At 30.6% G+C, this 11,417-nt stretch overlaps 3 protein-coding genes across 6 annotated transcripts in view; 2 read left to right on the top strand and 1 right to left on the bottom strand.

The window, feature by feature from the left end:
• The first annotated feature begins 111 nt into the window (after positions 1-111).
• On the top strand, positions 112-4,653 carry LOC103307675 (ankyrin repeat and zinc finger domain-containing protein 1). 4 transcript variants are annotated; one of them, XM_016808360.2, is made up of 13 exons: positions 112-637; positions 733-916; positions 985-1,161; positions 1,357-1,505; positions 1,573-1,684; positions 1,744-1,892; positions 1,956-2,181; positions 2,255-2,422; positions 2,808-3,165; positions 3,262-3,403; positions 3,474-3,635; positions 3,704-3,868; positions 3,943-4,226. In XM_016808360.2, the coding sequence occupies exons 2-13, from the start codon at positions 781-783 to the stop codon at positions 4,027-4,029; spliced, it is 2,031 nt and encodes a 676-aa protein (XP_016663849.1). In that variant the 5' UTR covers positions 112-637; positions 733-780; the 3' UTR covers positions 4,030-4,226. The 4 variants fall into 4 exon arrangements, 3 of the variants coding, with proteins under 3 accessions (XP_016663849.1, XP_008187953.2, XP_016663850.1); XR_001680289.2 differs by adding an exon at positions 4,283-4,653 and having other exon boundaries at positions 113-916; positions 3,943-4,129; XM_016808361.2 differs by having other exon boundaries at positions 115-916; positions 3,704-3,881; positions 3,943-4,012.
• A 1,589-nt stretch (positions 4,654-6,242) lies between these two features.
• LOC100162088 (pre-mRNA-splicing factor SPF27) lies at positions 6,243-9,927 on the top strand. Its single transcript, XM_001946386.5, has 5 exons — positions 6,243-6,453; positions 6,525-6,617; positions 6,819-6,991; positions 9,056-9,166; positions 9,232-9,927. The coding sequence occupies exons 1-5, from the start codon at positions 6,379-6,381 to the stop codon at positions 9,422-9,424; spliced, it is 645 nt and encodes a 214-aa protein (XP_001946421.1). The 5' UTR covers positions 6,243-6,378; the 3' UTR covers positions 9,425-9,927.
• Positions 9,928-9,931: 4 nt separating this feature from the next.
• The window catches only part of LOC100571917 (colorectal mutant cancer protein), a 2,434-nt gene continuing 948 nt past the window's right edge, over positions 9,932-11,417 (bottom strand). Inside the window, exons 2-7 of the mRNA XM_008189733.3 lie at positions 11,335-11,377; positions 11,084-11,271; positions 10,868-11,005; positions 10,313-10,789; positions 10,140-10,242; positions 9,932-10,069 (exon numbers count right to left, since the gene is read on the bottom strand). Coding sequence (XP_008187955.2) covers positions 9,983-10,069; positions 10,140-10,242; positions 10,313-10,789; positions 10,868-11,005; positions 11,084-11,271; positions 11,335-11,377 — 1,036 coding nt within the window. The 3' untranslated portion in view covers positions 9,932-9,982. The remainder of the gene's footprint in view (positions 10,070-10,139; positions 10,243-10,312; positions 10,790-10,867; positions 11,006-11,083; positions 11,272-11,334; positions 11,378-11,417) is intronic.

The raw sequence follows: 11,417 nt of genomic DNA, 5'->3' as shown, positions 1-11,417 counted from the left end.
CTGTGACCAACTTGACGTGGTGTTGCACAGCAAGTCGGGGTGTATATTTTCGATTTGCGGAGCGGAGCGACGGCGCCGAGGAGCGAAGCGACGAGTGCCGCTAGCATGGCATCACTGTATGATGTTTTTTTAAAATTTGTGTCACTGTAATATGCTGGTATATGCTGGTATCATGGTATCGTGGTATAAGCTATATGTTATCATTATCAGCTATCACAGAATATGTTATCAGTTATCACTTCCTTTGGAACAATGTGATAATAAAAATCAAAACAATGGGATAATAATTTTCGGAATAAACTAATTGGGAGAATTATTTATTTGACATTTTCTAATTTGGACTAATAGTTTTTGGAAGAAAATGTATTTTTCGGAATGAATATGATTGGAGAGAAAAATTATTGGAGAGAAAAAAAATTGGGAGAATTGGTAGCGATCCGATGTCCTATTTTTTGGTGAACGCCATTATTCTAACCTAACCTAACCCTTTTTTTTATCGTATGATTCGGATCACTGTTGTAGATCTATCTTTAACCGTGATTCGTATGCGCGGGATTTTCGAGTCTGTTGACTTCATAGATCAGAGTTCAGAGACTTATCAGTACTCGGTTGTTGTTATCGGAAACTTCAAGCATGGGTCTCGTTCGCTAATTATTATTTATTTGTGGCGGCCAATTAAAGGTCGTCGTTGTAGGTACCTATAATAATTAATATTTAATATTTATTATTTAGTAGGTTATAGGTATTTACTATCTTGTGGAGACTCGACGAGTATTTATAATGTCAACGATTTTGCCCTCCGCTAGTAAAACGGTCTTGATCGGCCGTCCCGAATACCAATCGCTCTTGGACGGAGTGCAACTCATTAGTTTGGGATTGACGAGAAAAGAAGAAACGGAGGCAGTCGAGTTTAAAAGTAAAATATTAAACATCTTTAGTATTGTGTTCAACTAATGATTTTTTTTATGAAAATTTGAATTTCAGATTTGGAAATTGAAAAAAACTATTTGTTGGGCCTGCACTGTACTACGTGTCAAATAGCGTTTGAATTGTCTGAAGAACATAGAGCACACTATAAATCAGACTGGCATCGGTACAATTTAAAGCAAAAAATACGTAACAGACAAACAATCGACGAGCCAAAGTTTTTTGCTCTAGAAAGTATGTATTAATAATTATTAATTATCAATTTTAATTCTAATAAGAATTATAATCTACCTATCATTTTAATATCTTTATTTCATCTTACTTTTTTATGAACATTTATTCAAATTCAAGTTATTTTCCGCTGGGTATTAAATACAGTACTGTATTATAATTTTAAGTTTTTATTGTTGTATGTTTTTATTAATTTAGATAAAGCTAATGACAGCTCATCCAGTTGTGAAAGTGATGATGAGATCAATGCTTACAATTCACATTTTTCAATTGATTCAAAATTATTTTTTGAGAATAATTCTGGCAATGCTTTTTCTGTTTACAGATGTTTATTGACTAATAAAAAAGTAATAATTACTTGATAACATTATAAAACAAAATTTAAAATAAACATTTTTCATTTCTGTCAAATAGGATATTCCAAGTGAAGAAATAGTGGTTGATTCACTGAAGTCTTTCAGCTCTAAACCCGTGTGGTTTATTGTTATGTTAGGAGGTGGTCGCTTTTCAGCTGCTATATTTAAAGGTAAACCAGAATATCATTGGCATTACATATTGTGATTAATTTATTGTTATTTTTTATAGGAGAAGAAGCAATTGTTCATAAAACTTTTCATTCGTATACGGTACGAGCGAAACAAGGTGGTTCTCAAAGTACGCAAGATCGATCAAAGGGTGGATGTAAAAGTGCTGGTGCAAGTTTACGTAGATATAATGAAGCATCCCAATTAAAAGTACAGTATTTAAAACTTAATTATTTATAGGTGATACATATTATCTAATTAGTTTTTATTCAGCATATTCAAGAAATATTATCATCATGGCTACACCATATAAAATTATGTGACCTTATATTTTATCGGGCAATTGGTCCAAATAATCGAAATATTCTATTTGGTGGTTCAAATCCATTAATAGATAAAAATGACAGTAGACTGTGTCAAATACCATTTGGAACCAAAAAGGCAACTTTTGCAGAAGTCCAAAAAGTTTGTAACCAACTATCAACTGTTTTAGTATATGGTAATCATCAAGATAGAATTATGAACTAATAGTTATGAAGTGATAATTCTGAATGGTTTATACTTTCTTGCAGATTCAAAAGAAATCATTAATAATTCTATTAAAAATTATATATTTAAGTTATTTAAGAAAAGAAAAAATACAAAATCTAGAACAAAAAAAATTGTAGAGAAACCTATTAAAGACATTCAAAATTCAAATGAAAAAAATTCAGAAAATATTCAACTATCTTCAATGTCAGGTATTATTTCTTTTTTTTCATATGGAACAATACATATATTGTGTAATATAATATTAATGTTCATATGGAACATACACACAGTTCACACTGGAAAATATATTTTTTTTCTTCTAAATTCAACTTCAATTAATATAGATGATAATGTATCTACAAGCTAAAACTATATTTCTCAATTATTTAATTCATTCTTACTTATTTATTATTTTTCATTTAAGTAAAAATAGTACAAATCCAACTGTTGTATGTTTGATTTATTCTGGTTTTATCATTGTCATATCTATAGAAAAAAACCAATAATATTATGTACATTAAAATACATAGGTATTTAGTTTAAATTAAAAAAAATTTTTTTTACATGCCAATATATTTTATTTTGGAATTTTAGATTCTAGTGAAAATGATAATGAAAATGAAATTGTAGAATTTCCACAAAGTAAAATATTATGTGAGAATAATGACAGTGTAGTTACAAATGATTCAAAAAATAAGAAACGTAAAAAGAGAAAAAAGAAACCCATAAACACAATTGTTAAATGTGCTGAAGTTGAAGAAGTAAAAAAACTTTTATTGAAAACAATTGAAGAAAAAAATTCTGAAGCTTTAAGTAAATACCTTTTATTGGAAGATACGCATAGTTCTATTACTAAAGAACATTTAGAAAAGAGTTTAAACGAAACTATTGATGAATCAAATAACACTTTACTTCATTTAGCCTCTACTTACTGTCTGCACGATCATATATAGTAAGAAATTGTATATTTTTCAATATTGTTATTTAGTTAAATAGTTAAATGAATATTAATCCCTTCAGTGAATTATAATATTTTTGTATTTTATAGTTTACTTTTACAACATGGATCAAATCCAATTAATAAAAATAAAGACGCCAAAACACCATATGAATTAGCACCAGATAAGTCAACTAGAAAAGTGTTTAGGAAATTTATGGCGGTTTTTCCTGATAAATATGATTATGATAAAGTAAATTATTATTTACGTTTTTAACACTCATATTGTAGTTTAATAAAATATTTGAGTATGTTATTTGCAGTCACGGTTACCAGGACCATTAACAGAAGAGTTACAAGAAGAATTAAAAGAAAGAAAAAAAGCTAAACAGAAACGAGCCAAAGAAAGAAAAGTAGTCGAGGAATTAAAAAAAGAAGAAGAAATTGAAAAGCAGAAATTTCTTCAATTATCAGATCGAGAAAAAGTAATCTCTTATCTTAAAAAAATATATAAGAATAAAATGTAGTACTATATTAATTGTTTTAATTTTAGTGTGCGATAGCAGCAGAAAAACGATTTATGGCAGTTCAAGGGACATTTAAATTGTTGCGATGTTTCTATTGTGGCAAAAATATAGAAGAAAAGTATCCTTTTGAATACATGGATTATAAATTTTGCAGTGTACAATGTGTCAAAAATCATAGACAAAAAAATATTGTAATCTAAAATTGTACTGTAATAAAAATTTTATTATAACAAATAAATCGCTTAATTCCATTCAAATGATTTAGGATTACTCAGAAGTCAGAACCCATAAATGTAAAATAAATATGTTGCAAGCCCAACTGATTTTCCAAAACAAAATCTCTAAGGAGTAGTTTTCTACTACTATTTCGCACAAGACTGAAATTGCATTCGAGCACGAGCCACACATGCTATTTTTTGTCACGGCTCTGCGTTCATCGATTATGGGCAAAGGTAATGCAGGGACCCTGATCTATGCAACAACCAGAATATTCTACTGAATCAATATTTCATGAAAGCAACAATGTGGTTTCATTTATTTTAAGCGTCATGCATGGAGGTTATAATATGAATATAAGATGTAACCAAAAGTTTATGTTTTGTAAGGATTGCGGTATAGATTTCAGTGTCTGGTTGTGCAGGGGATATGTGCGCCCAGCACTTTTGGGATTTCCACTTTACCACTCACTGGACAAAAAAAGCCAAAAGGACACTTTACATAGCTTTGACATTCAATCCGATAGACATATTAATATATTGTCTGTGTTCGATCCAGTGCCGGATAAACCGCCGGTGCAAGTGGTGCATTGCACGGGGCCCCAGTATTATGGATATCGAGTACCTACTATAAAACAAAATTGATACTTGGTAAAATGTATATTTTGTTTTTTCAAATGGTGTATTTAATTAGTTTTACTTTGAAAGTATATTTAACTATTCCCATCGGTGGTGAATTATAACTGTGAATGTTTGATTGATTGTTTTGTATTTATTTTTTATACACATTATTGTGTTCGCCGATACACAATGACGTAAACATCTACGTCGTGTTGCATTTGGCGAAGCGCGACTGAATCCAAAAATAGATGTATTAAACATTTAATGCTTTACTTTTTGTATTTACTTTACACTAATAAATAATAATATTATGAGGAATTTTTTTATTAGATTTTCATGCTTTTTGACTGAGCAAAAATTTGATCGATTCTAATTAAAATAAATCAAAAACGCATTATGCTTATATAAATAGTTAAAAAAGTCAAAATATTTGAAAAAATTAACGTATTGAATGGAAAATTGTCGTGTAAACTATTGGTAGGTTAAAATTTAAAGTAGGTAGGTATCTACGATTATTAGTTTTTGAATTCAACCAAAAAAAACCAAGTCGAAAATTAGTATTGAGTATAAATCCCCGTTTTTCATAAATTTTTTTTTATTTTTCCCACGTTTATGAAAACTACTAAGATTTTTAACTCCTCCTCCCCATAATATTAACTAGATTCACTTTCCGACCAGAAAATATGGTGAAGTAGAAAATAAAAGCATTTTTTCTGCCCCAAAAAATAAGAATAAATTATAATATATTAATATATACCATGGACCTATTAACCGACAACCACGATTTAAGATAATATACCTACTTAACCGAACGGCGAACACCGAATTAAGATATATTTGCATTATTCGTGGCCAAAGGCGCAAATAGCGTTTGGGGTTTGAGGGGGCTAAAGCCTTACTTTGATAATATTGAATAAGCTTAAAACAAAACACAAGACATTTTTGGGAGGGCTTAGCCCCTAAAGCCCCCCCTTCCCCTATTTGCGCCTATGTTCGTGGCGTCAACGTACATACGAGAAAAATGACGTCGACCGCTGGCGACGTCTGAGATAACCATTACGATCGCGACGAAAAAGGATCAGACTGAGGTTACTAATTATTTAATATTTCGTTATGCATTATAAAAAATATCGGAGACTGTGTATATAAAACACCATCGTCGATGGATAAAAAAAACTATAATATTATACGCCTTGTCAAATGACCCGCAAAAGCGTAAAATCGTATATAATAATAAATTATAGTAGTATGTCATTATCAATTCTTGTTTCTTTTTAATAAAAGATTGGGTACTTGACATTTCCATACTTAGTTGTACTAAGTACAAGGTCTATGGACATTTCTAAATTAATATAATTTAAGAAATGAACAAGAATATTATAACGAAGAAGGTACAGAAAAAATGCCCGAATGCGTCAGTTAGTAAGTCCATTAATAGTATTTAACGAGTTGCTTGAACACGTAGGTACCTGTAAAAGTAATATCTATTACTATATTTTGTGCTAGTGTGCTACTATAATTACTATAGTGCCTATTACGGTCTACGACTACGGTATAATAATCGAAGGAATAATTATTTCTTATACTAACTAACTATAATATATATGTCTACTATAAAAAATAAAAAAAATACACAAAACAGAGAGCCGACGTGCGTCAGGTAGTTCAGCTTATCACCAGTGTTTTATTTACAATCGTTATCAGTTGGAAATGTAGGGATATTTAAATCAAATATCAATTCATTACCGGAGTTTCCGTAGTTATAACCGGCGTTCGGCGGGTTCTGAGTATTAACTTTAGACTCGATTCTTGGATTTCTAGGTTATTGTCTTTTGAACCTTTAAAATAAATCTGGGACTTCAACAATGGCTGGCGAAGTTATCGTCGATGCTCTTCCGTATATTGATCAAGGGTACGACGAGCCAGGCATCCGTGAAGCTGTAAGTAGTTTTGTTGTGTCGATATTAATCTTGCAACAAACGCATAATTATTCCGTTAAATTTACTTTCAGGCGATCAGTATGGTAGAAGACGAAAAACGTCGTTACAGACCGTCGAAAAACTATCTTGAACATTTGCCGCCGCTCAATGTATCAGCGTTTGAAGTAATTAATTTTTATTTTAAGATCAAGTGTTTTGTTTCATCACAGTCTGCGTTCTTAATTAAAAAACTAGTATCCCCGTTACAGAGTATACAATTTTGAAGGATTACTTGATTGGGATATTCTTACTAATTGAATTACCTAAAATATCATAACGAATTTAAATAATGACATTCTATTGTTGATATGATTTATGTGCAATAGACGGAAATGATGCGCACAGAGTTTGATAGACTTCAGCAGCGTTTGCCTATGGAAACAATGAGCATGAAACGCTATGAGCTACCTCCACCACCAGCTGGAAAACTCACGGACATGTCTGCTTGGAATGAATGTTTAGAGAACTCAATGGCCCAACTCGAACATCAAGCTACGAGGTACATACTACATTGTATATATATATATATTTTTTTTTTAAGGTTATAAACCATTTAGGCCCCATAGCTAATAACACCAATAACTTCCACACTTCCCTATAATACACATGATTTAGTAAAAACCTAACCTGTCTCTCTTAACCACGTATATTTTCTATTTACGTTACTCATGTGCTTTGTCTATACTGTCGTTGTTTCTCCAGTCGTGGGTACGTGGCCTGCCCATTCCATTCTTGCACCTTTCATGAATTTAGCTATACTTCCTTTTCCATGTGATTGTTTCAGCTGCTCAATTGTCCTTCTCTTACACAGTTGGTCTGGGAGTTATGGGTGGTCTATACATTATTCATATTTTCGCTTCTCTCAAAGATTTAATTTAATCTTATGTCCTGCTGTTGTTGCCAAAGCAAAACTGGTCTAATATAATACGTAGCTTATAACTTTTCTTTGGTTATAAATTTCGTTTTCAAGACGTTTGGCTTAAAAAGATGCGAAATAGTAAAGTAACATACATTACCAGCTTACAGATCGATCTTTATTTCGTTATGCATACAATTCTCATGGTCAATATAAATTAATATTATGTTTTATTATAATAAATTAATATTGTATTTATATTGACCCCAAGGTATTTAAAATTATGTTTTTGCCAAAAAAAACGTTCCATCAACTTCTATACCCTGTTCCAAAAGAGAAGACACCAGATTTACGTAGCAAAACCGGTTTTGTCTGTGGCCGCATGGTGTCTTCTCTTTTGGAACAGGGTATAAGTCTAAATCTAAATCACCAGTATTGTTGGAATAGCTTGTAAAAGTGAAACTGGAAATATTTTTTTTTACCAGCACCAATGCCTTACTGCAGCCTCAGACAGCTTATGGCATGCATTTAAATAGCCTACTGCAGCTCCTAACAGCTTATCAGATCCTCAAATTCTATTTTACAGTTTCAATAGAACAACTGTTTTTTAGACTGGGTTAGTCACTTTGGGTATTCACAATTTTTCATAATTCCCTGCCCACCTAGGTATTTCTCTGTAGGCCAGTGCAACCCTGATCATTACCCTTATTCTATAAGCCCTGCATATGTGTTCGGTATTTTTCTGGTTTATTGACAACCACATATGCTTGTACACTTTCATAAAACCAGATATACTGAAAATCTTGCTTCGTATCGCCAAAGATTATATCACCTGCATAAGCTAAGAGGTTATGGTTTTCATTTAATTTCATTCTTTGTTGTCGTGGAATTATTCTCATCACAACACTTCATAATAATAGATTAATCAACCCTAACAATCACAGGTAACACCAGCGGGATTTTGTAATTTGCACCACTGCAGGTAGTCGAAAGTAGTGTTTGTAATTTAAACCAAAATAAGGGTATGTAATTTGCGCCAATCTCAGGTAGTCCAAAATAGGAATTGTAATTTGCACCAAAATTAAAATTGATTATTTTATCGATAGTATCTACAACTTACGAGTTTCTATATCCTAATTTAAATTTAGCTTAGTTTTTATATATAAAATAGCTGAGGTTATACACATATTGTTGTAAATTCATATAACTAATTATATGTTAACTTACTTTAATTGGCTAACTTTTTTTTGTATTCATAATAATACAATTTGCAAATTACATATCCTTATTTTGGTGCAAATTACGAATGCAATTTAAAAAAAAAATGGTGCAAATTACACATGTTTTAAATATTTTGGTCAATTTTGGTGCGAATTGACTACAGCCGCACCAGCTAGTCTCTTATCAACTTCAAATGAATACCTCTCTCTAGTCCCTGTAACCAGAGCACATATTTTGTGTTAACATTGTATCGTTTTATGAAGTTTCCAATCTTAGATTTGTCAAGGGTTTTCAAAATTTTGACCGAATTATGTTGTTAAAGGCCGCTTGAAATCTAATTAGACAATATTGTGGATATTCTTATTATACTCGATGTTTACTTAGAAATTGCTATACTGTAAATATGAGATCTGTCTATGACTTTCATGACTCCTAAGGCCCCATTTGAATAGATTATATTATATTAAAAATACTTTTGTTGTGCAGAATTACCAACTTAGAACTTATGACGGATTATGGTACAGAAGCCTGGAAATCTTATTTAGAAGTTCTAGTAAAATGTGTTGCTGCTGCTCAAACACAAGTGGCTAAATTGAAGTAAATATACATTTAAAAACTATAGTTCTGTGCTTTTTGCCTTATTAATGAGATAATTATTTTAGAAAACAAATTCAAGAAGTAAATTTCCAACGAAAAAATGTGCAGATGCAAGTTGGCGAAAAATTAAGAGATTTAGAAGCCAATTGGGTAGGATTGGTGAGCAAGAATTACGAGATAGAATTGGCATGCGCTCACTTGGAAAAACAAATAAGAGCATATGAATTGGCCAATCCAGAAAAAATGGACACTGATTAAAAATGTTATTGTAACTTTTTTCATAACTATGTATAAAGTATTTAAAAACATTTATGGTATAAGAATAATTAATAACGACAGTCATGTATTATTTTTTCACAATTTTATATTTTCATGTAAAAAAAAGTATAAAAAATGTGTATAATAAAATAAAGCATTTTGCCTACATCAAACTTATTAACTACGTTTAAAAAACACATAAAAAACTTTAGTATCAAATACGTTTGATAGTCTTACTATCATTATGATAAATTGCACTAGGTTTGTATTATTAAATAATTTGATTTGTTAATAGTAAGTCGTAAAAATAAGTACACTAATATTTAGTATTATTATGTAGCTTAATAAATATCTAGGATTATTTGTTATAAAGTCATATCATTAGATCATAAAATATAGGTATTTTACGGCTTAACAATTGTATTTTAGTCGTATATATTCAAAGGAACTGAATAAAGCATAGCAATGCTCATTAATTTCAAGCTAAGGATACAATAAAAAAAAAAACGCACAAATAATATTATGATTAATGACTAATGAACTTTGATCGTTCAAAGTTCATAAAGTAGTTTCGTTTCTCTTACTGATCTCATTATTCATAATTGTTGATTCCAGGACAGCAATTCTCTCTTTTAAATTGTTCACCTAAACACCAATTTAATCGTATAGACGCAATCAAGTGCAAAGATTTATTGAACATATTGGTAAATGTTACCTGAAGAGTGTGTGTGCTGACCATAATTTCAATTTCAGACTCCAATTTTTTTAAACGCGATTGGGATTTACGTTTAGCCCTTTCCAAATTACGCTCAAGTATTCTATAATTTAAAAACAAATAAATATTTTATAATTTACAGTAATAAAAACTTTTAAGCTGTATAATCTCACGTGTTTTCATTGCGGAGTTTTTCAATTAATGTAATATTTTGCTTGTGTCTAGTGTCAGAATTTCTTATTGCGAGTTGATATGCTGTTGTAACATCTTTTAACTGTTTCTGTAACTTAACATTCACACCGGCAGTACTATCAAAATCTTCAGATGACAACTGCCGTTCTAATGCTTGAATAGTATCTAAATCTATTCTAGACTGTTCTTCACACTCGGCCAAACGTTTTTCTAACTCGCAGTTATGTTTTTGCAATGCTACATAACGTTCTTGAAGTTCACTTTTTTCTTCTCGTATTCCCATCAATTCTTGTACAAGAACTGCCATTTCTAAATCAATGCGAGTTACTTGATTACGACTTCTAGGTTTGATTGTCTCTTCCTCGCAATGATACGATTCTAAAGCAACTACTGTTGATCCAATTTTTTTCTTTTCTTCATCTAAATTATGCAATAACTCTATGATTTCGTCTTTCATCCTATTCAATCAAAACAAATGAGTAATGTCAAACAATATTTTTATACAGAAAATATAAAAATTAAAAAATATTAATCACATTTTCTCATCTTCATTTGCTGAACCATCGTAAATGCACAATAAAGATGAATAGCAGTTCATTATTTCTTCGCTTGTTTCTACCTCTAACTTTAGTGCAATCATATTTGATTCATATTTTCCCAATATTAAATATAATCTTAAATGTATACAACAAAATATTCTATTAAAATACAAGTAATCATATAACATAACGATATGATGTAAAAACTCTTACTTGTCAGTTTGAGCAGCTGATTGTTCAAACATAAGCTCAAGAACTGCCATTTGTGAACGTACATGATCTAAACGTGTTTGCAATTGTTCAACTTGGCACATTAAAACTTCTTTGTTTCCAGATTCTAATAAATCACAGTCAGAAATTGCAGCTGATGCAAGACGTTCAGCTATAGCCTTTTGACAAATCTAAAATTAAAATTTTTTTTTTTATAAAATAATTAAAATAAATGAACCAAAGACAAAACATACACTAGTGCCTTCAAGGTTGGCTTCTGCACTGTCTTCATATGAGCTTTTGCAGTTTTACTTTCTCGGCTAATTTAGATGTTTCC

Source organism: Acyrthosiphon pisum, chromosome A1 (assembly GCF_005508785.2).
Source record: "Acyrthosiphon pisum isolate AL4f chromosome A1, pea_aphid_22Mar2018_4r6ur, whole genome shotgun sequence".
NCBI classification, from domain to species: Eukaryota; Metazoa; Arthropoda; class Insecta; order Hemiptera; family Aphididae; genus Acyrthosiphon; species Acyrthosiphon pisum.
This window is presented reverse-complemented; position numbering and strand designations above follow the sequence as displayed.

Coding starts and splice junctions, on each gene's coding strand:
- LOC103307675 (XM_016808360.2), top strand. CDS start 781: ATGTCAACGATTTTGCCCTCCGCTAGTAAAACGGTCTTGATCGGCCGT. Junction 2,182..2,254: donor ATCAACTGTTTTAGTATATG/GTAATCATCAAG, acceptor ACTTTCTTGCAG/ATTCAAAAGAAATCATTAAT. Junction 3,166..3,261: donor TGTCTGCACGATCATATATA/GTAAGAAATTGT, acceptor TGTATTTTATAG/TTTACTTTTACAACATGGAT.
- LOC100162088 (XM_001946386.5), top strand. CDS start 6,379: ATGGCTGGCGAAGTTATCGTCGATGCTCTTCCGTATATTGATCAAGGG. Junction 6,618..6,818: donor TCAATGTATCAGCGTTTGAA/GTAATTAATTTT, acceptor TATGTGCAATAG/ACGGAAATGATGCGCACAGA. Junction 6,992..9,055: donor CTCGAACATCAAGCTACGAG/GTACATACTACA, acceptor TTTGTTGTGCAG/AATTACCAACTTAGAACTTA.